This window comes from Phragmites australis, chromosome 23 (assembly GCF_958298935.1).
Source record: "Phragmites australis chromosome 23, lpPhrAust1.1, whole genome shotgun sequence".
Lineage (NCBI taxonomy): Eukaryota > Viridiplantae > Streptophyta > Magnoliopsida > Poales > Poaceae > Phragmites > Phragmites australis.
Genome location: NC_084943.1, coordinates 17,529,990 through 17,554,237, shown reverse-complemented (window position 1 = coordinate 17,554,237; position 24,248 = coordinate 17,529,990). Strand labels below are relative to the sequence as shown.

The following is a 24,248-nucleotide window of genomic DNA, read 5'->3' as shown; positions in this document are numbered from 1 at the left end:
ATTCCACTCAGAGAGACCGAACCAGGCAACAAAAAGGCTGAAGGAAGTTCTCTTTCCATTCCAACTAAACTAAGTGAAAAAGGGGGAGAGTAAAACAGAAACACAGGAACAAAGAAACTATGTCCAAACCAACGAGTCCTTTGGTCGACTCTAAAGAATGTATCGGGAGTTGGGAGTTAGCCGTCTCATAGGAGTGATAGCTGGGTTTTTCACGGAGTTTCTTCGTACGATTGAAAAAAGAGTGCTCTAGGTCGGAGAAAACAAGAAGAAGATTGTTCACCAGTCTGTCTCCCAACCTCTTTAAAGCAGCTACCTACCGTGATCTGGTCTTGGGACAGCATTGGCACCTCCGTTTGCTGGATCTTCTAGGCACTCTAAAGCGCTTCCACGAGAGACAGATGGACTTTGAGTTATAGACGGAGAAGAGCCTTTAGAGGATCAAGAGTGATTCCTCAATAAAACAAATGGGATTTTGAGGGAGGGCTGAACGTGATGTACTGAAGGGTTCGCTTTCGCTGATCGGCGCCAGTCTTTCCTGCTGTGAATTTCCCAGGTCGAGAGGGGCCCTTTCCTTCTACCTTACTGAACCCATTCACCAATGATTGGATCACTCAAAGCCAAAGACCAATTCCTTCCTTTTAGGTGGTCTAGGTGGCTGGGATACTATGCCCTTATTTTTAGAGGCTCAAAGACGAGTTCTTTGAAGGAAGCAAAAGAACCCATGTGTCTCGGATGAAGTCTACCCTCTTTTTTTTGCCGGGAAGAAGAATGAGATCCAACTCAAAGTCAAGGAAAGCGGCCTAGACCACTGACTTTTGATGGAAGGCTTCTGAACATGGATTGGTCTGATAAAGCCAATTTTTCGGCGAATCAAATATTTTCTGAGAGCACTAGACCTTCTCTCTTTCAGGATTGATTCCCACTCACTGCCTGATAGCAGGCTTGGCCCATGAGACCTATTGTCTTATTGTCCTGGCTCACTTCACTACTTTGGAGGATGTTTGGTGTTCTTGTCATCTTACGGCCCCAAGAAGGCGCACCGTTGCCATCATTTTCACGGAATATTGATTAGTGATTTATGTGGCGAAACGTCAGGGCCTCATTGAAGCAGATCAAGAGATTAACTGTATCTCCCAACTCTCCCATGATGGGACTTGTCCACACCATAGTATACCGGGGAGCTCAATCTGCACAGAAAAATCCACATGGTACTGCTCCCCATCAGTTAACCAGTTCGGGAAATATAGTTTTACAATGGAACCTTTGAGTTTTGCAAAAAGAATTTTTTGGCACACTTGGAATTCTATTCTAACTGATGATGGATTAGATTGTTGATCTGAGCCTATTTTGTCAATATGGCGTTCAACTGAGCTACGTAAGGGTTACGGGTTACCTCCTGAATGTTACTCAAGGAACTGGTAGACGCCAAGGGATTGAATGGAGGAGTTTTCGTGCCTTTTCCCTGTCATTGCATACTTAATTTGTTTGGCCCTGGAGAGGGCACCACATTTTCTTGCATAATATCCTTACTCCTGAGCTGTATTAGTGACAGTGACCAGCTTATTATTGGTTGTGCTCAAATTCTACCTAAGATCATAGAACATGAAATAATATTTCATCTGCAACATAAGTTTGAAGTCGTCTTCTACCCGTAAAAGAGAGAATTTCTGTACATGAGTTAGCTTTACAAATACATACATGTGCAGAACAATATCTGTAATTTTCAAAAGAAGAACCGTCAAGATCGCAGTTCACAAAGCACACCAACTATATGTGACCCCTATACAGACCAATGAATACAAGGAATAAGATAAGCCCCTGGCCCGACTACTACTACTGTATTCCTCTCCACTCTCCTCGTCAGTTCGAGCCCGGCTCGCGACAAGGCCTTTGGTCATATCATATCTCGGCGCCTCCCTTGACATGTTATAATGCATCTAAAATTGAAAGATTAGTGTCCCAAACCCTGGTCCCATTGTGTGATCAGAATACGCAAGCTAGAACGTTGTTGAAGCAAACATATAGGTAGAGGTAGCTTAATCACTAAATCAAAGAAGCCAAGGTATCGAAGGAACATAAGGTTTCCAATGCTACTAGGTAACTCCAAAAGGTTCCAATTTCCATTTCCTAAATCGTTTGTTTGGAGGTTGTAAAGAAGATAAGTTGACTCAGGCTATTTCTTCAGCTTAGAACTATAAACTTTGAGGTACCTTTTGTGCTTCAACATGTGAATAGCATCCGGCAAGCAATATTCGTCTCTTCCAGTGCTAGAACATGCAAGCAAACCTTCTTTGAATACGAAAGAATGCTTGTTTTAAGGCAATGCGAGAGCTTACCAGAGAACAAAGGAGAGTAATGAGTTGATAGATAGGAGGCAGGTCCAATGATATTCAATAAAGGATAGACCAAATTCCGTCCGTATAAACATAATTTTGATTTTCTTGTCAAGTATTTCTTTTATTTTAGAGGAGTCTCTAAAGAATATTCATCATCATCTCTAAAGAGAAAGGTGAGTTCCAGCAGAATGTCTATTGAACAAGAGCACAGCGAACTTCGAAATAAGAAATGCTTTCAACTTGCATGCATGTCTTTAGCCCATCGCTACCACTCTCTATCCTTCCAACATTAGCTGACACATGAGTATCTATAGTTCATCCTGACCCTTCGCTACCGCTTTCCTTTAACAAGCTACTCCGCCTTGCCAACGCTTGCCTTACCGCTTGCCAGCAAATAAGGTTATTTTCTTTTTAGTATTTTGGATGAAAAAATCCATGTTGAATTTGAATTCGGTCCACCGTCCACTTTTTGAGAAAAATATCATCCCCTAAATCTATTTTAGCATATAGTCCGAGCTTCCTACAAAAAAACCTGAGTGAATTCCAGCGTAAATGGATTTCCCCATTCTACATACTTTCAACCTGGATCAAAAAGAATAGCTAAAAAAATACATAAATGGAGCGATAAGTAAGATAGAAGATAAAAGACTAAGAGGGGAGGGTACATTGCCAACACTGAACTAGGCCAAAGAAGATCAATATGACCACTCCTGCAACTCAATCTATTTTCCTCTTTTCATCGGCTTAAAAGATCTATCCAAGGATTCCCATAGCCCACTTTTCATCATCTGAGTGGATATGCGCAAGTAAAAGGGGCAGCTAAGCTGGAAATGTTGAGTTGACTTATCATCAGTTGTTGATGGAAGACGTGTCGAAGTGAAAGAACTGAAGTTCTAGTAAAAAATTGATATGAAAAAAATAAATATTGTTTTATAAGAACATTCAAATGAATGCTGTCGTGCTCTAGTTCCTCAAAAAACCTTACAATTAGTGGAAGCTCTTAGAAAGCTAGAGAAGAAAGCAGCTACACTAGATATGTAAATATGTCAAAGTTGACCAAGATCTTCAATCAATCAATTGCAAGGTTTATCATTTTCGGGACTTAATGCACATATCACCTGGTTTAGTTCAGTATGGTTTGTGTTGTTCCTTCTTGTCTTGATAGTGCATCCGCCGCCCTTTTGTTCACTCCCTTTTTTTACTCTCTAGAAAGCCTTTGCTCGTTCCACTTTGCTTGCCTATACAAGTCGTATTCCTACTAGTCAATAGCAGTTTTTCACTCCGATCACTCTTCTCATTGGTGTTTTGGGGGGTAGAATAGTGGAAGTGTTATGCTTTGGTTATGTTTGACTTGTATGTACTGTGAAACTGTGATGCTTCTTTTCGTACAAAAAATTTGTTTGGAACAATTGCAGTGTTTCATATTCAAAATTAGTACCCAGCATACGTATATATCTAGAAGTAGTTACAACACAGAGATACATAGCATGGCAGTTCTAGTTAGTTGCATTGTCAACAACGACATTGTGAAAATCCTATTTTTGAATTTCTTTTCACAGATGATCAGTTGGTAACTTAATAAGTATTACCATTGCCACATTTCTTACTCTTCAGTTCATATCACATCCATTTCTAACTTATACCTTGAGGAGATATCATAAAGCTATATCACAATCAAATTGTGGGTGATCTCTCCACAATGCTGCCCAACACTCTGAACAACGTCCTGTACTCAAATAGGAAAATTCAAACTATCATGTTCCAGAGCTTTAGCCACAGTAATCTCCTGTTCATAGCAAGCTGCAAACTAAGTTGGATATAGGTGTGCCAGTGTACAGTCACATAAACATCTATCATTCCAAAAAAATATATCCAAACATTTCCAACGAAGTATTTACAGCCTAACTCAATGTTGTGTTTCTCAGAGACAACACCATTTGAAAATGGTGAATACATCTTTTTTCTTTTATACATTTTGCTTATTATTTGCTTCCAAAGACCTGTGACAGTGGGGTCCTTGAAACGAAAGCACCACTTAGCAATCAATGCCATGTTCATTTCTAAGAGATTCTGTATACCCAAAACACCATCAAACTTTTTTCTACTTACAGAGGAACATGAATATCTCTTTTTTCTATATGAACCATGCCAGAGAAATGTCCTAGCGAGTTTCGATCTTCAATTGGAGTTCTTTGGACAGCCGGCTATAAAATAAGTTTATGAAGATGAGGTCTATTTCAAGTAACCAGTAAGGGAAAATATTTACACTTAAAGTTATAAAACTGCATTGAAGGCAAATGGCTTCCAAGCTAGTGACTCGTATGGATCATTTAGCTCGGCTGTCTCCTTTTGAGGGCCAAGAAGACTACTTGGTGAGGAAGGAATTTTCTAGAAACTCAGACTTTGAATGGATCGCGCAGACTATAACTCAGACACTGACTTTCTGGAGGTAGCTAAACTCACCATGGAATAAGGTTATTCGTCTTATAGCGACATTCCTACATCAAAGATGAGGGGAGGGGCTAAAACGTTCTTAATCCACTCCCCGAACCAAATAAAAGGCTCCGTCCCTCAAGTTTGAGCCTAGCGCAAAAGCCGATTCCAAATTTGCTATTTCCTGGCAAGTCTATGAGAGTCCTATTACGGATCCTCTGATCTTTAGCTTGAATGGTCGTGTTTTTACATAATTAGGTCTTTCTTCTGAGCTCTTCTATTACGGTACGGAAAAATAAAACCTATCACTCTCCAAGAATGGGTAAAAAGAATTCAAGCTAGGGGAGCCAACACTCTCTAACTACCTATACTACGCCCCCATTGATTGGAAACCCTCGGGGAAAATGATCCCATAAACAATGGAATTATACAGTACGATATAGCAAAAAAACAGACTAATTCGATTCTAAAAAATAGATAATAGATATGGGCTTTCTGCTCAAATTGTCCCGACAAGGAGAGATATGAAATATTTGAATCAGATTGGATTTCGTAGTATACCAATGAGCCAAACTATTACTATTTCATCTAACTTGAATAACCAAGGACTGAATTTTACTATTGATTCTGATAACTCGAGAAGTTTTGATTTGGTTATGATCCAAAGAGAAAAAAGAAAGGTTTAACAAGCCATGAGAAAATAGAGTAAAGTAACCATACGTTCTGTTTGCAGAACGTGTATACGCCACGCCATACAATCGAAATAGAAACATGGGACGATTCCAGAATTTGGAATAGATCCGTGGGGATGAGAGAAGTTGTTGTTGAGAAATATTAAATTGGAAAGGAAGTAAAACTCCCTATGGAACCTGTGATCGGTTGTACCTGTACTTGCAGGGATACGAAAACTCGCTATTCACTCAGTTTCAGGTCAATAAGAAGATTATGTAGGAGAGATGGCCGAGTGGTTCAAGGCGTAGCATTGGAACTGCTATGTAGGCTTTTGTTTACCGAGGGTTCGAATCCACCACTTATTCCTTCCCACCCACAAGGGGGTGCTGCTCAAGCAGCTCAGGAGGCGCCAACCCCACAACCACAGGTAGAAGGAGTTCCAGGTGCGGCGTCCAGATCAGGGACTAGTGGCCCGTCCTGTTCGGATGTAAAGGAAAGATGCAAAACTTTTCTCAAACAGTGGGGAAAGGCCCCATACGTCAAAGCCAGATAAAGAATCTCCAACAAGATTCGAAATTGGATCGTTCAAGTCCAAAGGATAGAGAAAAAATCCTATCCATCATGGTCACCAGAAGATTTTTCATCGAGACAAAACGCTGCTAACGCTGTAGTATTGGAATATTGGGACTACTGCGAGCGGGAAAAAAAGAAAAACCTTCTGTCGACTAGAGTTTGATGTCGATTTATCCACACTTCCATGACTTCTAGAGGAAAGCTAACTGCTTGCTGGCTGGGAGCTGTATGAGCGGTAACGTCCACGTACGGCTCCGTGAGAAGGTGGACGGAAATGGCCTTGTTGTACCTCACTCCCGTCTTCAATGGGGTCTGCTCTTTTTTTTTTGGGAGAGTATGCCAATATGATCTTAATGAGGTGAGGGGCTTTGCATCTGACATTCGTTGGGCTTTCCTCTGCGGGAGCCTGCGTCCCGGCCTTTTTGTGCAATAATAGTGACGGATCAAGTTATGACCTATCACTAATGACTAGGTCATTAGTGACGGGTCATCCTAGGCTAGTCATTAGTGACGGATCAAGTTGTGATCCCTTATCATTAGTGACGGGTCATCCTAGGCTAGTCATTAGTGATGGGTCAAGTTGTGACCCGTCACTGATGACTAGGTCATCAGTGACTGGTCATCATAAGCAAGTCATTAGTGATAGGTCACAACTTGACCTGTCACTAATGATGCACTCATCAGTGACGGGTCGTCCAATGCCAGTCATTAATGACAGGTTAACTTGTAATCCATCACTAATGACCAACTCTAGTCACCAATGACGGTATTCGTAAATATTTTTATTTTTATTTTATTTTTCTCTTATTTTTTCTCACCTTATCATCACTAGAATAGGAACCATTGTACATTTCCGATCAAGTTTGATGTAAGGTGTGGTGGCTATGGACACAAAGGCGCATTTCAAAAACGGTGCATAAACTTCTTGGGGTGAGAACTCAATCTTTCAAGCCATTTTTGGCCTTAAAAAATTCTCTAAACTCAATAAAGTGAGGGAGGAACGGATTTAACTTTTTCTGTAGATATCCGTAGAGTAAAAAAACATCGAAATCGGAGTCTGTATGTAAAAGTTATGTCCGTTTTACCAAATGCACTTCAGGTCCCTTATCAAATTATAACACTTGACGAAATTTGGCAAAATTAGTCATTAGTGACGGGTTATAGTTATGACGTGCTACTAATGACCTTTGGCAAAGAAGGTTAAAAGGATAAAATATCCGATTTCTATCACAACTACGTGATAGCAGAGGTGATAAGGTGGCTACACGCGCGAGGAGGAGGTTGTGAGTTCAATTCCCATGGAACGCAAACATTGAAAACAATGTGAAAAAAGCATGACTTGTGAGGTATGTGGGATGGGCCTGCTTAGGTGAAAAAATATTTTTTTTTGACTATTTTGTGTCCAAAAAATATTTTTTCACATAGTGTTTCCCCTGAAAAAGGAAGGGAATTTGAGAGCTATACCCTTAGACATTCGTACTACGACTCTACAAGAGAAAACATTAGTATTTTCTCTTTACTCATAAATATCTTCTTTCCTTTCTTTTAATGCAAGAGATGGTGTAACAAGTTAAACTTTATTTAGATGGAACTCATGGAACATGTTAAACTTGTGATTAAAGAGAAAACAAAGACTTGTGTATGATACCAACTAGCAAATTAACTAAGGAAAGTTAGATGATAATAATAGTACTAGTCAAGAATGAAAAGAATAACCTTGCACGTAATTAAGTGAACAGAATAGGTTGGGCGCTATGAAGCCAGCAGTGATACGACAAGCAATGAGGTGCCCCAACTTGAGGTCTAAACAATGGGAATATCTCACTATGTGAAAAACAAACATGGGTGATGGGTACCATATTCGTCACCCCGAACGCGTCACTGATGACTAGTCATTGGTGACGGGCAGGGACCCGTCACCAATGATAAACAAAGGTGATGGGTAATAACTGTTACCGTCACCTATGAACGTCTCCCATGTGCTGGGGAGAAATTTATAAGTGACGGGTGACCCTTTCACCCGTCACTTATATCGTATAATAAGTGACAGGTCACTTATATAATCTCAAAGTGTCTTCTTTCTAGCTCCTCCAGCGAGTCTGGATCGAGCACCTTTTGTTCAATTGCATTGAAGAAAAAGCACAGGCTCAGGATAGACTCGCGAACCTTTATTAGGAGGATGTTTCTAATAGCTATCGCAAGCAGTGACGTCATCATCACATGGCAATCATGGGACTTCATCATGTCAAAATTCATTTTCAGCTCTTTCACCGAGACAAGTCTTGAGATGTTGGACGAGTAACCGAAGGGAATTTTCACACTGTGCAAGAACTCGCAGAATTCTTTTTCCTCGCTAGAGAGAGTCATAGCTGCTAGGGGTAGGTGTTTTCCTTTGTCCGTATCTTGTGCATGGAGCTCCGACCTTAAGCCCATTTCTTAAAGGTCAGCTCATGTGTTCTCATGATCCTTTCATTTTCCCTTCAATTGGAGCAATGTACCGATCAGACTCTCACAAATAATCTTCTTTATATGCATGTTGTCGATAGAGTGGCGAACATCTAATTTTTTCCAATACTCTAGCTCGAATAGTATTGATTTCTTGTTCCACATTCCTAACTGTTCATCATCCTTAGAGGATTGATTTCTCTTGCCAAGGACAACATTGATATTCTTAACCTGATTGTGGACATCTTCCCCACTGAAATGCCTTAGAGGTAACGCTTTCTCCCTTGTGCCATCGAACTGCTTGTCCATGTTTTGGTACGGGTGCTTCCTGGGAAGGAAGCGTCGATGCCACATGTACACTATTTTCTTTGAGTTCTTCAACCTCAAACTACATGTGTCATCTAAGCAATGGGGGTAAGCTTCACCTTTTCTTTTGCTCTGACCTGATAAGTTACGAAGTACTGGCAGATCATTGATGGTGACGAACAACATGACGTGCAAGGTAAATTACTCTTACTTGTACTAATCCCAAACCTCGATGCCTTTTGACCAGAGTTTCTTAAGATCATCGACTAAATGCCTAAGGTACACATCTATATCGTTGCCAAGTTGTTTCGGTCCTGATATCAAGATCGATAACATAATGTATTTCCACTTGTTACAAAGCCAGTGTGGAAGGTTGTAGATCGACAATACAACATGCCAGGTGCTATGTGAGGTACTCATGTTACCGAATGGATTCATGCCATCTGTGCTCATAGCAAACCTAATATTTCTCAATTCTTCGGCGAATCAACCAAATGTGGAATCAAAGATTCGCCACTGAGCGGAATTTGCCGGATGTCGTATCATTGTGTCATTCTTACGACCCTCCTTATGCCAACGCACCAATTGAGCCTCCTTTCTGTTGGCAAACAGACGCTTCAGACGGGGAATTACAGGAAAATACCACACCACCTTCCTAGGACCACCTTTACTTTTCTTGCCTTCATCCCCGTCACCATCGTCTTTTCTATGCTTATATCGATGGGTTCCACACACGGGGCATTGATCCAACTCTGCATTGTCTCGACGAAACAAGATACAATCCCACTTACATGCATGTATTTTTTCTATTTCCAGTCCTAAAGGACAAATTATCTTCTTCGCGTCGTATATGCCCTTGGGCACCAAGTTCCCCTCTGGTAGCATGTCCCTTAGCAGATCCAGCAATGCTTTGAAACTCTTGTCAGTCCAACCATGGGTTGCCTTCAGTTGTAGAAGCTTTAGGTTCCCAAATATCCGCATGTATTTCTACTTACAATTGGGATAAAGGGGTGTCTTGAAATCCCGCACAAAGTCCTGGAACTCAGCAAACTCACCATTGTTATACTCATCGTACTACTCGACATCCCGCACCATCTGGTCCACATTCTCCACAAAATCCTCGAGATAATTATCATTCAAATCTAATATGTCATCATTCCTGAGATCATGATCTATTTCACCAAGTGTAAGTCCTTGATCCACACTATCGGCATGGAGGGCTCGATCCATCTTTCCCTCGTTAAGGCCTTCTTCGCCATGTTTGTTCCAAAATGTATAATTCTCTTTAAATCCACGCATGACCAAGTGTGCATGGATATTGTTTGGTTTTGGGAACTTTTTTTCATTCCTGCAGTCACGATATGGACAATACATTGCCATTTTACCATGATCTTTTATATCCGTCAAGGCAGCACTAATGAAATGCTTCACGCCGCTTAGGTACTCTGGACAAGTCCGGGTCTCGAGGTACAACCAACTTCTGTCTGTCATCTACAATTAATGTAAAAACATTCATTCTTGATTAACAATGACCTTAATTTTGTGGTTAAGCACGCGATTAAAAATTTCCTACAAATACACTAGATCTATGGCATCTCACGGTAGATCGGGCAAATCTAATATCAAATCTAACATAAATACAACTCACTTATACTAAGATTTTGGATAAACATGCAAAACAGTCGATTACAACTCAAAACATAACAAATCTACCAATTAGGGTTTAGATGAGGAGAGGAAAGGAGGAGGAAAGGGGGAGATGCGAACCTTCAAAGACCTAGGACCAATTCAAACTTCAAATCAACAAGATATTGGAGAATCCCTAGAGGAGCCAGTGAAAATCGCCAGCCACTGTGCGGGCGGCACTGTGCAGTAACTGTTTGCCCGCACAGTGGCTAGCCAGCTCTTAAAACAGAGTTGAGTAATAGGCGACGGGTGATAAGGTTACCCATCACCTATTAAGAGTAACCAGTAGTAGACAAGATATCTGCCTCTCCGGTGATGAAGGAGAGTTCCATCACACTCCAGTATCCGATGTTGATGAAGACCAACATCTCAACATGGATTGTAATGACGGAGGCATTCATGGAGGCACATGGCATATGGGATGCTATATTACTCATTGATCTGAAGGAGGTTGTTGATAAGCGGAAGGACAAGATGGCGAGGGCTGCCATCTTTCAAGCTATCCCTGCCCTATTTCTTGTTGCGGAGAAGATGAATGTAAAAGAAGTCTAGGATGCTTTGAAGGCCATGTTGCTCAACGCTGATTGTGTCAAGCAAGCTCACGTTTAGACGTTGAAAGATGAACTCGATGCACTCCGTATGAAGAGTTCGGACAGTGTGGATGAGTTTGCTGGGAATGTGTACCCTGGCAGCTAGGATCAAGGAGTTGGGTGAAACATTGAAGGATGATTACATGGCGACGAGGATGTTGCGGGCGCTACCTAACAAATTTCTCCCCATTGTGACCATAATCGAGCAATTCGCTGATCTGAAGACCATGCTGGTGGATGAACTGGTTGGTCGACTCCATGCTTATGAGGAGCGCTTGTAGTATGGTGACAATGGGGATGGTGAGCATCTGCTCCTCACAAAGGCCGAGTGGCAGGCTCAGAGGAAGAAAGGCGGTGATCACTCTCTTCATCCAGCTCGAAGGCATGCGGCGGTGGTTCCAGTGGCCATGGTCACATCAAGTATAGCGGCATATATAGGCCGTGGCCATGGCAAGGGACGCTGTGAAAATGGTGTCGTGCCACGCCAAGATAGCAACACCTCACGTGGACTTGGTGGCAGTAGAGACAAGAGCAAGGACAAGTGCTACAACAGCGAAAACATGGGGCATCATGCCGCACATTGTTGCAATAAGCGCCATAGTGAGGAGTCTAATCTCATGCGTGCACAAGAGGAGGAAGCAGTGTTATCTTTGGTCATGTGTGTGGAGGAAGCACCAAGGATGGTGATGTTGAATGAGGTGAAGTTGTTCCCAAAGCTACGCACTAAAGAAGATATCCAAATTCAGTCAGATATGTGGTATCTCGACAATGGCGCAAGCAGTCACATGATGGGATAGCGATCCAAGTTAATGCAACAATATTATTAGCCTTGGATAGCTAACTGAACATGGCAGCAAATAGTATTGGAAGGAGTGTTTCTGTGGGTTTATGACAGGAAATGAATCACTCTTGGTGAAGGTCAGGCGATCCATCAACCACTTGTACAAGGTGTTGCTGCATATCTGTTTGATGGCGAACTTGGATGACCTGGCACGCGCGACTAGGGCACGTGAACTTTCATGAACTGAAGTAAATGTCAGAGAAAGAGTTGGTCTCTGGTCTACCAAGACCCCCTTCACTACTCTGCGAGGGTTATCCACTACTACAGAAACCCCTTTCACTACCGGCTCCAAAACCCCTTCATTGCCGATTTTGGAGTTGGCAGTGGGTAACAGGCACTGATAGTCGGGGACTATCACTGCCGGCTTCGTGGACTGGCAGTGAAAAGGGTTATCACTGTCGGCTGAAGGATTCGGCTGGCAGTGATGCCTTGGGTATCACTGCTGGCTACTGGTTTCAGCCGACAGTGTTGTGACTTCCCCCTTCTACTCTGACCCTGTCCTCCCTCTCTCTCCTCGATCTTTCTGTCTCTCTCCCACTCAATACATGCATACAATGAGACATATGTAATGTAAATCAACTATAAAGGCACCTTCATTAATACATAGTAATTCATGTCATACAGATATACATAATAGTACTCACAAGTCACCCCCCCAAAATGTTAGTTGAGAGGCTGTCGAAAGAGTGCGATAACCAAGAAGGAGTCGATAGATAGAATACATACACATATAATATTGTAATTGAGTACAATATGACCACATTTAAGAACAAAGATGTCACATCTTACAAAGCAAAATAGGCATAAAGGTACTGACAATTAACACATTGATCTTACAACTCACATCAGCTTATATAGCAAAATAATGATGATTACAATCAGAACTAGGATTATAACATCTTTACATGTGACATCACACTTGTTCTTATTTTTGAAGTTAGCCAATTTTAGCTCGGCTTGGATGATTTGGCTTTTGTATGCCGCAACAGCTTCATGTTTGGACTTGTATCATTTGTAATATGCTCCTTTGAATTCATTAACTTGTGCATGGCATTCCTCCCAACTAGAGAACACTCCACTTTGCCGACCACGATGAACAACTTACCATGTCATAGTAGTCCTAAATTTCAGAGAATATTCAAAAATGATATACTACAAACCACACTAATGTTCTCTGAATTAGTATTGAACTGGAGAGCCAAACCAACTAGTATTTCAAAAGCATGGATATTATACCACATATCAAAATACAAGAGAATATTCAAGAGTATTCATTACACATAACCTTGAGATAAAAAGACAACAAGCCATAAAGACAGTATCTCTCATCATGTATACAGAAAGTAATGGATAACAAGAACATAATTTGTGTAAAAGTGCTCTCAGATATTGAGTAACAATTGGTCCCAGAACTATTAAAGTTCTCACTACTACAGAACTGGCCTTATATGTCGGCCTATCACTGCCGGTTCCTAATGGACCGGCAGTGATGGGGCATCACTACCGGTTCATAAGCCGTGTGGGAAGAATCAACAATCATGAGTTATGAACTGGCAATGATAAGGGTCATCACTATCAGTCGATGGATTGAGCGGCAGTGATGCCCTGCTTCCTCATTACTGCCGGCTTAATCCACCGATCGGCAATGATAACATAACATCACTGTCGGCTGGTTAAATGAGCCGGCAGTGATGTCCTGGCTATATAAAAGTCGTCCTCTCCTTCCACAAGCTCTAGCACAACAGAGAGGAGCTTTGTTTTTGCTCGGTGGTGGCTATTTTTGCTCACCAGGATCTTGGTGGCTTCAAAATTTTGAGGAATCCTCATGCCCTAGGTGTTCCAAGGTGTGTAACTTCCTCTCCAATCCATTTCTATTTGAATTTTATTTGCTAAATTGCTCTAGATTTTGAAATTATGGTGATGACCATGATGTTTTAAGACAATGTAGATGCAATTATACCTCATTTATGATATTGAAGCTTCAATTCTGATGGAAAGTGCCTTTATTATTGATTTACATTAGCTATATGTATGAGCATATTTATTTTTGGTTTTTAATGAATTAGAAAATTTAGCCATGATATTAAGGTATATAGCAAACTCCAATTATATTTTTTTATATTTTAATTAATTATCAAGCTCCAATATAGAAACTTTAGGTATGAGCATATTTATGGTTGATTTTTAGTGAATTAGAAAAATTAGCCATGATATTTAGGTACGTAGAAAGCTCCAATTATATTTTTCTATTTTAATTAATTAGCATGTTCCCAATATGGAAACTTTAGGTATGAGCGTATTTATTTTGATTTTTAATGAATTAGAAAATTTCGCCATGATATTTAGGTGTGTAGCAAGATACAATTATATTTATGTATGAGCGTATTTATTTTTCATGTTTCCTTAATGAGTCATAGATAAGGTGTTGAATAATAAAGAAAATTTCTAGGGATGGTGCAAACAAATACTCATCGGAAGCGGACGTGAAAGCATACAAAAGGCGGCTCCTCCAACCCGGACCAATTGCCGGTAGGAGATAACAAGGTAATTTATTTGTTGGTGATCGTAAAATGTTCTAGATGTTATGAATTTGGATTTACAATAATGATATAATTGTAGATAGATAGAAGATGGATGTATGATGCGAGCCGTGTGAGCGCAGAGTACAAGAAAGGTATGGATTGTTTCCTGGTACAAGGCACGACGCACAAGTCAAATACACAGTCTCAATACATGTGTTGTCCATGCATCGATTGCGAGAACAAGAAGCAGTTCTCCACCACCCAGCAGATACATTCCCACTTTATGCCAAGGGGCTTTATGCCTGGCTATACCCCTTGGACTGAGCATGGTGAGGCTGAGATCGTACAGGAAGGGCAATACATTGAAAGAGAAGAAGAAGAAATGTGCACCGATATGCCGGTCGACGAATACATCAATATGCCGCCTGCCGAAGATACGTTGGCAGATGATGATCTAGAGGAGATGTTGGTCGACACCGACGTCGATGATCTGGAGCAGATGTTGCGCGATGGGGAGGGGAACTTCACCAATGAAAGAGAGTTTCAAAAGTTCTAGTGTATGTTAGAGGACTTTAAAACATCGTTGTTCCCAGACTGCGAGAAGGAGCACACAAAGTTGCGTACCGTGCTTTCACTGCTGCAATTGAAGGCAAGCAACAGGTGGTCTGATACAAGCTTCACAGAGTTGTTACTGTTCTTGAAGAAATTGCTTCCAAAGGAAAATGTGCTACCAGAAAACACGTACCAGGCCAAGCAGGTTGTGTGCCCATTGGGGTTGGAAGTACAGAAAATACATGCATGTCCAAACGATTTCATGTTGTATCGCGGAGAGCATGCAGACATCCAAGCATGTCTCGTCTGTGGTGTAGCACGGTACAAGCATGATGGTGATGATATCGATGGTGAAGGAAAGAAGAAAAGGCATCCTGTGAAGGTGATGTGGTATTTTCCTATAGTCCCCCATTTGGAGCGTTTATTCGCGAACAAAAGGCATGCCGAACTGATGCGATGGCACGCCGATGAGTGCAAGGATAATGGAATGCTGAGACACCCTACTGATTCTATGCAGTGGAGAAACATCGATAGGAAATACAAGAAGCCCTTTGCAGAAGATGTGAGGAATATAAGATTTGGGTTGAGTACGGATGGGATGAATCCATTCGGCGACATGAGCAGTAGTCATAGCACTTGGCCTGCGACTCTATGTATCTACAACCTTTCTCCTTGGTTGTGTATGAAGCGGAAGTACATTATGATGTCGGTGCTGGTACCAGGGCCGAGGCAACCTGGCAATGATATCGATGTCTACCTGAAACTATTAATAGAAGATCTTGTAATACTGTGGAATGATGGTGTGCAGGTATGGGATGCATACAAATGAGAGAACTTCACCCTACACGCAATGCCGTTCGTAACATTGCTATCGGGCCAGACTGTCAAAGGCTACTGTGCATGCGTGCATTACTTGGATGAAACAGAGAGCTTGTGGCTGAAGAAAAGCCAAAAAATAGTGTACCTAGGTCATCGTAAATTTCTTCACAAGGATCACCCGTACCACAACAACAGGAGAGCTTTTGATGGGAAAGTAGAGACTCGATCACCTTCTAAGCATCGCACTGGGAGACAGATATATGAGATGGTAAAGAGACTTAGGGTTATCCTTGGAAAGAGGTGCGGGAGTACACCGGTTCCGAAATCTAATCTTAGAGCTCCTATGTTCAAAAAGAAATCTGTCTTCTATGACTTAGCATATTAGCCGGATTTGGTGGTTCGACACACAATCGATGTCATGCACATTGAGAAGAATGTGTGTGATAGTTTGATTGGTACGTTACTAGACATAACTGGCAAAACAAAGGATACACTCCAAGCACGGAAGGGTCTAAAATGTTTGAAATTCAGACATGGTCTACATCTTGATGAGATTGACGAAGGCAACAAATATCTTGGCCCCGTGAGCTACAATCCGAGCAAGGCGGAGAAAATTGCAATGTGCAAGTGCGTGCATGGAATCAGAGTTCCATCCGGTTACTCCGCCAACATAAAGAGACTAGTAAACATGAAAGACTTGAAATTAACTGGCATGAAGTCTCATGATTGTCATGTGATGATGACACAGATGCTTCCAATTGCAATTAGAGGTATTCTGCCGCCGAAGGTCCGAAACCCAATCATAAAGCTATGTTCATTCTTCAACGCGATATCACAGAAGGCCATTGATCCGACCAAGCTAGATAAGCTACAGGAAGATGTGGTCGAGACTCTATCCTAGCTTGAGGCGTTGTTCCCTCCATCGTTTTTTGATGTCATGGTGCATCTCATTGTTCACATTGTGTAAGAGATACAAATTCTTGGCCCTGTGTTTCTGCATCAGATGTACTCTTTCGAGAGGTTCATGGGAGTTCTTAAGAAATATTTCATAACCGAAATCGACCGGAAGGCTGCATGGTCGAGGGCTGGGGAACCGAGGAGGTCATTGATTTCTACGTCGACTACATGAATCTCAAATCAATTGGTGTGCCTGTACCTCGCCAGGAGGGGAGGCTACAGGGTAAAGGGACGATAGGTGCAAACGCATTCCGCACTAACAACCCCGTTTCATTCACGCAAGCACATTTTGCTGTTCTGCAAAAACCAGTTGTAGTGGACCCGTATGTCGAAGAACACCAGAAGATGCTACGCACCAGAAACCCAGGGAAGTCCAATATTTGGATCACACAAGAGCACAAAGATCATTTTGGCGCTTGGTTACGCAAACAGATGATGCATAAGTAGATAGAGTGTGCTCAGTTGAATGTGTTGGCTCACGGACTGTCTACTATAATCCTCACATTCCAAGGATATGACATGAATGACTATACATTTTATACGAGAGTTCAAGATAATAAGAGATCCAACCAAAATAGCGGTGTCCGTATAGATGCCTACGACTACAATGAAAATAGGGAGACTTATTACGAATTCATAGAGGAGATCTGGGAGCTCGACTATGGAGTGTTAAAGGTTCCTCTTTTCTGGTGCCATTGGGTTAGACTCCTAGGGGGTGTGAAGATCGACAAGTACGGTATGACTACAGTGGACCAAAAACTCATTGGATACAGAGAAGAACCATTTGTACTTGCGAATGATGTTATGCAGATTGGTACAGTAGATTAATAAAGAGCCTATCTGTGACTCTTAGCCAAAATCATCTAGTGTAGCACGGGGATAAGCCACGCCGGAAGCCACCTTGATGGTAATGTTCCTAGCATCAAGTGTACCTTTGGAACTTATTTTCTCAGATGTATGGGTCCTGCTCTTGATTCTTTTGGAAGAAATAATTACTATGTTAGCTTGATTGATAACTTCAACAAATTCACTTGGATTTATTTGCTCAAGCATAAATCTGAGGTATTTCAGAAATTTCATGAATTTTAGAAGCTTGTCGAAAGATTGTTCAATAGGAAAGTCATTGCTATGCAAACTGACTAGGGGGGATATGAGAAGTTGAATTTTTTATTAAAAAAGATTGGTATAACTCATCTAGTTTCATATCCTCACTCTCATCAACAAAATGGCTCAGCTGAATGAAAACATCGGTAGATAGTTGAAGTATGTCTATCCCTCCTTTCTCATGCATCAATGCCTTTGAAATTTTGGGATGAAGCCTTCCATGCAGCCACATACCTCATTAATCATACACCTAGTAAGGTTATTTAGTTTGCTACCCCTTTAGAAAAGCTATTCCAAGAAAAGCCAAACTACTCTTGTCTTTGTATGTTTGGGTGTGCTTGTTGGCCTAACCTTCACCCATACAATCCTCATAAGCTTCGATTTCGTTCAAAACAATGTGTCTTCCTTGGATATAGCAATCTGCATAAAGGGTTTAAATGCTTGATGTTTCAGCTAGCCGTATCTATATTCAGAGATGTTGTTTTTGATGAGATTGTCTTCCCACTTTCCAAACTACGTCCCAATGCAGGTACTCCCCTCCGGTCTGAAATCCTTCTTATTTCTCAATATCCTTTGAGTCAATCTATTTAATTTAAATACTGGTGGTGAGTCAATAGACAGTCCTGTGATTGATATTCATACTAATCTCTGTGCTAATCCAGACAAAAATGTAGATGTTGCTGAAAATACTGTACAAGCTTATGATTTTATGCAGGATGTTGTTGTGCCTGTTGGGTTTCCCCGACCACCAGGACCACACGACCATGACCAGCTCCCATGAGCAGATCATGAGACCAGCTTACGCGACCAGCTCATGCGAGCGAGCAGACGCACGACCAGGCGAGAAACCAGCACGTGCACGACCACCCTATTCGACCAAGTGAGCGACACAACCACACGAACAACCCGGCGAGAAGCAAGATGGACGATCCATCAACCGAAACTCGACGAGAGAACAATAACACACAAATGTCTAAGGCCACAACAGCTTAGCCTTTTCTTTTCTTCTACATCTTCCGAAGTCTAGATTTGAGATCTGAGCTCGCTGAGTACTTAGAGTACTTTGAGCTTTCCTCGACCCGATCGTAGATCCGATCTCTTCGAGTACCTAATCAAGTACTTTGAGCTTTCCACGATTCGATGCCCCGAGGAGATCCGAGCTCTCCGAGTACCTAACCAAGTACTTTGAGCTTTTCTCCCCAATGCATCTAAACTCCTATTACATGCCCTTGCTTATATAGGCCCTGAGTACTCAACCCGCCAGACATACAAGCTAACCAACTTATATCTGGACTCTATGCACCTGCACGTGTACTTTGCCATACAAGCATATAGACTCCGACTCGAACTCTACGACCTGGATACATGCAAGCATACGACTCGGACTTGATCGACCGCCGTGTATTATGCGGACTCGTAGACCTTCTATACGAGTACGTATACGGCAATTGGCCAACCAAAACTATCCTAGCTTTCTACGTGTATGCATCTGACTTGCCTATACTAATATGACTTTAACTTACCTAATCACACCAAAACAAGATTATTTCCAACAAACACCCCCTTAATCTTGTTTTCTTCACATTAGAGCAGCGCTGGGTGGTCATCCTCCTCTGTAGCCATGAACAACGCCTTCTCCTGTTTCTTCGACTCCTCGCATTCCCACTGGTAGTGCCCATAATCTTTGCACTTGTAGCACCTCACTTTAGCCTTGTCGATTTTCCCATTCTTGTTGCCTTGTACGCCGCTGTTGGAGGAGCCTTCACCACAATTCTTCTGCTCCTTAGCTCTCCATTGCTCTCGGGTGAGCAACAGATGCTCAGCATTGATGTCGACGTCGTCGTCATTGCCACGTAACCTTTCTTCGTACGCCCGGAGCCTGCCGAAGACCTCCTCAACTGTCATGGTCTCGAGGTCACCGAATTGCTCGATTGAAGCAACAATCTGCAAGAACTTGTTCGGTGTGGCTCTGAGTCACCGAATTGCTCGATTGAAGCAACAATCTGCAAGAACTTGTTCGGTGTGGCTCTGAGGATCTTCCTTACCACATACGAGTCCTCCATCTTGTCGCCGAGCCCACGAATTGTGCTGACGATGGAATTCACCTTCATTGCGAAGTCATCGACCGACTCCGTGTCCTTCATCCGCAAGCCATCAAGCTCTTCTCTGAGGGTTTGAACACGAGCATCCTTGACACGTTTGGCACCTTGGTACATCATCTTGATGCACTCCCATGCCTCCTTGGAAGTTTCCTTCTCGGATATTGCTCGTAGCGTCTCCTCTGGGATGCCTTGATAGATGGCGGCAAGCGCTATCTGATCCTTCTTCACGTCCATCTTTTCCTTCGGGTCATTGTGCTCGACAGCGTCCCAAACGCCTTGTGCACGCATGAACACCTTCATCTTGATCGCCCATGTTGTGTAGTTGCTCCTCGTGAGCATTGGATAGTGTAGTGACACCAGTGAAGTCTCTTTCGTCGGTGCTCCCAGTCCAGACATTATCGCTCATGTTGATTCGCTACCTCTGCTATCCGTCGGCCGCACACAACAGATCTCCTAGCTTGTCGAGTAGTTCATCGAGGCTTTGATACCGATTGTTGGGTTTCCCCAACCACCAGAACCATACGACCACGACTAACTCCCACGAGTAGATCACGAGACCAGCTTACGCGACCAGCTCACGCGAGCGAGCAGACGCACGACCTGGTGAGCGAACAACACGTGCACGACCATCCTGTCTGACCAAGTGAGCGCCATGACCACACGAACAACCCGGCAAGAAGCAAGATGGACGATTCGTCAACCGAAACTCGACGAGAGAACAATAACACACAAATTTTCAAGGCCACAACGGCTTAGCCTTTTCTTTTCTTCTATATCTTCCGAAGTCTAGATTCGAGATCCGAGCTCGCTGAGTACTTAACCGAGTACTTTGAGCTTTTATCGACCCGATTGTAGATCCGAGCTCTTCGAGTACCTAACCAAGTACTTTGAGCTTTCCACGATTCGACGCCCCGAGGAGATCCGAGCTCTCCGAGTACCTAACCAAGTACTTTGAGCTTTTCTTCTCAATGCATCTAAACTCCTATTACATGCTCTTGCTTATATAGGCCCTGAGTACACAACCCGCCAGACATACAAGCTAACCGACTTGTATCTGGACCCCGTGCACCTGCACGTGTACTTTGCCATACAAGCATACAGACTCTGACTCGAACTCAACGATCTGGACACCTGCAAGCATACGACTCGAACTTGATCGACCGCCGTGTATTCCGCGGACTCGTAGACCTTCTATACGAGTACGTATATAGCAACTAGCCAACCCAAACTATCTTAGCTTTCTACGTGCATATATCTGACTTGCCTATACTAATACGACTTTAACTTACCTAATCACACCAAAACAAGATTATTTCTAACAGTGCCGCCCAATGCTCCACTTACCGAGGCTGATCCGGTGGATTTCCATGCGTGTTTGGACTTTGCCATTGCTGATCCGGTCGATTTCCGTGCTTCTTTGGACTTTGCTAGTGCTGGTACTCGGTCGTCATCAAAGTTAGCACATGAGGCTACACCCGGATCTGCTTTGGTTCCACTGCCTCCTCCTGATTTTGCATCGTCTGACACGTGACAGCCTCCACGCGCTCCGATATCGGGTGCTCCATCTCCTGGTGACTCGTGGCCTTCACCGGTTGGGCTACCTCCTCTGTAGCCTACTGTCCTGATTGCTTCGCGTGAGGGGGGATCAGAGGACTTCAATGTGCCAGCAACTTGGTCTAATGGATCTTCTAGCCTGCTCAGTCACCAGCGCGACAATGTACGAGATTGCAAAGTGGCATTCGTAAGTCCAAAAATTTATATCGATGTTACTATCAGGTATGGATACTTGACTACAACTGGGGAACATAAAAAATTGCAAGAAGCGCTAGATAATAACTCCTGGAAGGATGGAATGGATTAGGAATATAATGCTCTTATTAACAATCAAACATGGCATTTAGTATCACCAAAATGGGGAAGCAATATTATTGATTGTAAATTGGTGTACAAGATAAAATGAAAAACATATGGTTATGTTGATAGGCACAAGGCTAGGCTTGTTGCTAAAGGGTTTAAATAACGGTATGGTATTGATTATGAAGATATTTTTAGTCCTGTTGTAAAGGTAGCTACTATCAGGCTAGTTTTCCATTGCAGTATCTAGAGGTTGGAGTCTTTGCCAGCTGGATGTATAGAACGTGTTTCTACATAGTGTTCTAGAGGAGGAAGTTTTTATGAAGCAACCTCCAGCCTATGTCAGTGCCACATTTTGTGTGTTAGATAAAGCTTTATATGTGTCAAAATAGGCACCTTGAGTTTCGTATTCACACTTAAGTATGAAATTACAAGATCTGGGTTTTCGTCCATCCAAAGCACACTTTTTTGTTCTTCTATAACAAAGTCAATGCTATTATATTTTTTTATATATGTTGACGATATAATTGTTGCAAGTTCATCACAAGAAGCTACAGTGGCACTACTCTGTGATCTTCAAGTTGAGTTTGCTCTCAAAGATCTAGGTGATTTGTATTATTTTCTTGGAATAGAAGTAAACAAGGTACATGGAAATATTCTATTAACACAAGAAAAATTTTCTTCAGAATGGTGAATTGCAAGCCTGTTGCTAAACCACTTTTTGTCTCAGAAAAAATGTCAGCTCATGAAGGTGAGGCACTAGGATCTGAGGATGCAACGCAATATAGAAGTATTGTTGGGGTTTATAGTATTTGACATTAGGTCAGCCTGATATTGCATTTCCAGTCAATATCTACATTCTCCTACTACTCTTCACTGGACAACAGTAAAAAGGATTCTGAGATATTTGAGATATATTAGGATTGAAAATTAATTAGTCTCCTATATTTTTAGTGCCTTTTCTGAGGCATATTGGGCTAGATGTTTAGATGATAGAAGATTTACCGGAGGTTTTGCTGTATTTCTTGGAACAAATCTTATATCGTGGAGTGCACGAAAGCAAGCTACAGTATCAAGATCAAGCACATAACCTGAATATAAAGCATTGGCAAATACAACAAAAGAAATTATGTAGGTTCAAACATTGCTTGATGAATTAGGTATTAAATTCCTCGTCTTGCTCATTTATGGTGTGACAATATTAGTGCTACTTATCCGTCTGCAAATCCTGTGTTTCATGCAAGAACGAAACACGTCCAAGTGGATTATCACTTTGTCAGAGAGGGAGTTGCTCAAAAGTTATTAGACATTCAATTTGTACCAACAGGAGATCAAGTAGAGGATGGTTTCACCAAACCTCTGTCAACACAAAGTTTACAAGAATTTAAACACAATCTTAACTTAGATAAGTTATGATTGATGGGGAATGTTAGAGATAAACTTGTATTTGATTAAACAGAAGGTTCAGTAAATGGGAATAGACAGAAGTAGATTGATTTGGTCCAACTCCTTCCTATATCAAACTCAATCTCCCTATAATCTTTCAGTCGTATTTTTCTGGCTCATATAAACATGTTGTCACAGTCCCTACGGGGGTTAAGATGCTTCAACAAAGCTTTAGACACATTTGTGCATTGCTGCAGCTTCAGTGGAGGATAGGAAGCTTGACATGAAGGTGGCGGTGTTTTAGCCAACGACACAATAGAAGCAGCTGCTGGCGGCAACTGTGGAGATGGAGCACGAAGGTGACTGGTTAAAGGACACCAGTGGGCAAAATGACCGAAGACATCGGAGTTGATTCCGGAAATCTGCCACTCTATGCTTTGGAGAGAGCAAACGACGCATCTTCCATTGAGACGGGAAGACGATTGCTGAGGGGATGCGGAGGCACCTCATCATCCTTTCCTGCACAATCGAATCTAGCCACGCTCATCCACCTCTGACATTGCTCTTGCAGAGGTGCTTGACAATGCGGGGGCTAGCGAAGGCACGACAACGTGGCAGGATAGGCTTGAGGTCTTCATAGATGCAGGTCAGTAGTGGCTTCCATGAGGATGCTGCAGGTTGCTCAGCAACAGATTAGCAAAAGCGGTTGCAGTGACACCTAGTCAAAGAGGTGGATGAGGGGGTGGTGGCACCTGGTCGGGGTGGTGCGGCATTGGTTGGAGAGGCGTGGGAAGGGGTGTCTTCCCTAGAGTAGCAGCCACCACTACACCACGGTACAAAGTCTGCAACAGAGGCTTGATAGGCAAAGGGGCCAACATCGATGCACGATCGATCGTTAAAATGTTTTGTCGACTGATCACATCGGTTGATGTAAGTGGTGTCAGCAAAAGTTTTTTCGACCGACATATTTTTGCCGACTGACAATGCGATGCTGACCGACATTTTTTCCGACCGATAGGTCGATGCCGACCAACAAGTTTTTGCCGACTGACACCTTTTTACTGACCCTA

General features: G+C 42.4%; 1 protein-coding gene across 1 annotated transcript; it reads right to left on the bottom strand.

The window, feature by feature from the left end:
* Positions 1-19,420: 19,420 nt before the first annotated feature.
* On the bottom strand, positions 19,421-20,334 carry LOC133906020 (uncharacterized). The gene is made up of 2 exons (XM_062347822.1): positions 19,882-20,334; positions 19,421-19,780 (listed from the first exon to the last, which is right to left on the bottom strand). The coding sequence occupies exons 1-2, from the start codon at positions 20,332-20,334 to the stop codon at positions 19,421-19,423; spliced, it is 813 nt and encodes a 270-aa protein (XP_062203806.1).
* Positions 20,335-24,248: the final 3,914 nt, after the last annotated feature.

What these genes read in the sequence shown, in the direction of transcription:
- LOC133906020 (XM_062347822.1), bottom strand. Translation starts at nt 20,334, where the DNA reads ATGTCTGGACTGGGAGCACCGACGAAAGAGACTTCACTGGTGTCACTA. An exon ending in AGATGGAGGACTCGTATGTG is followed by an intron (nt 19,781 to 19,881) that starts GTAAGGAAGATC and finishes AAGTTCTTGCAG; the next exon opens with ATTGTTGCTTCAATCGAGCA.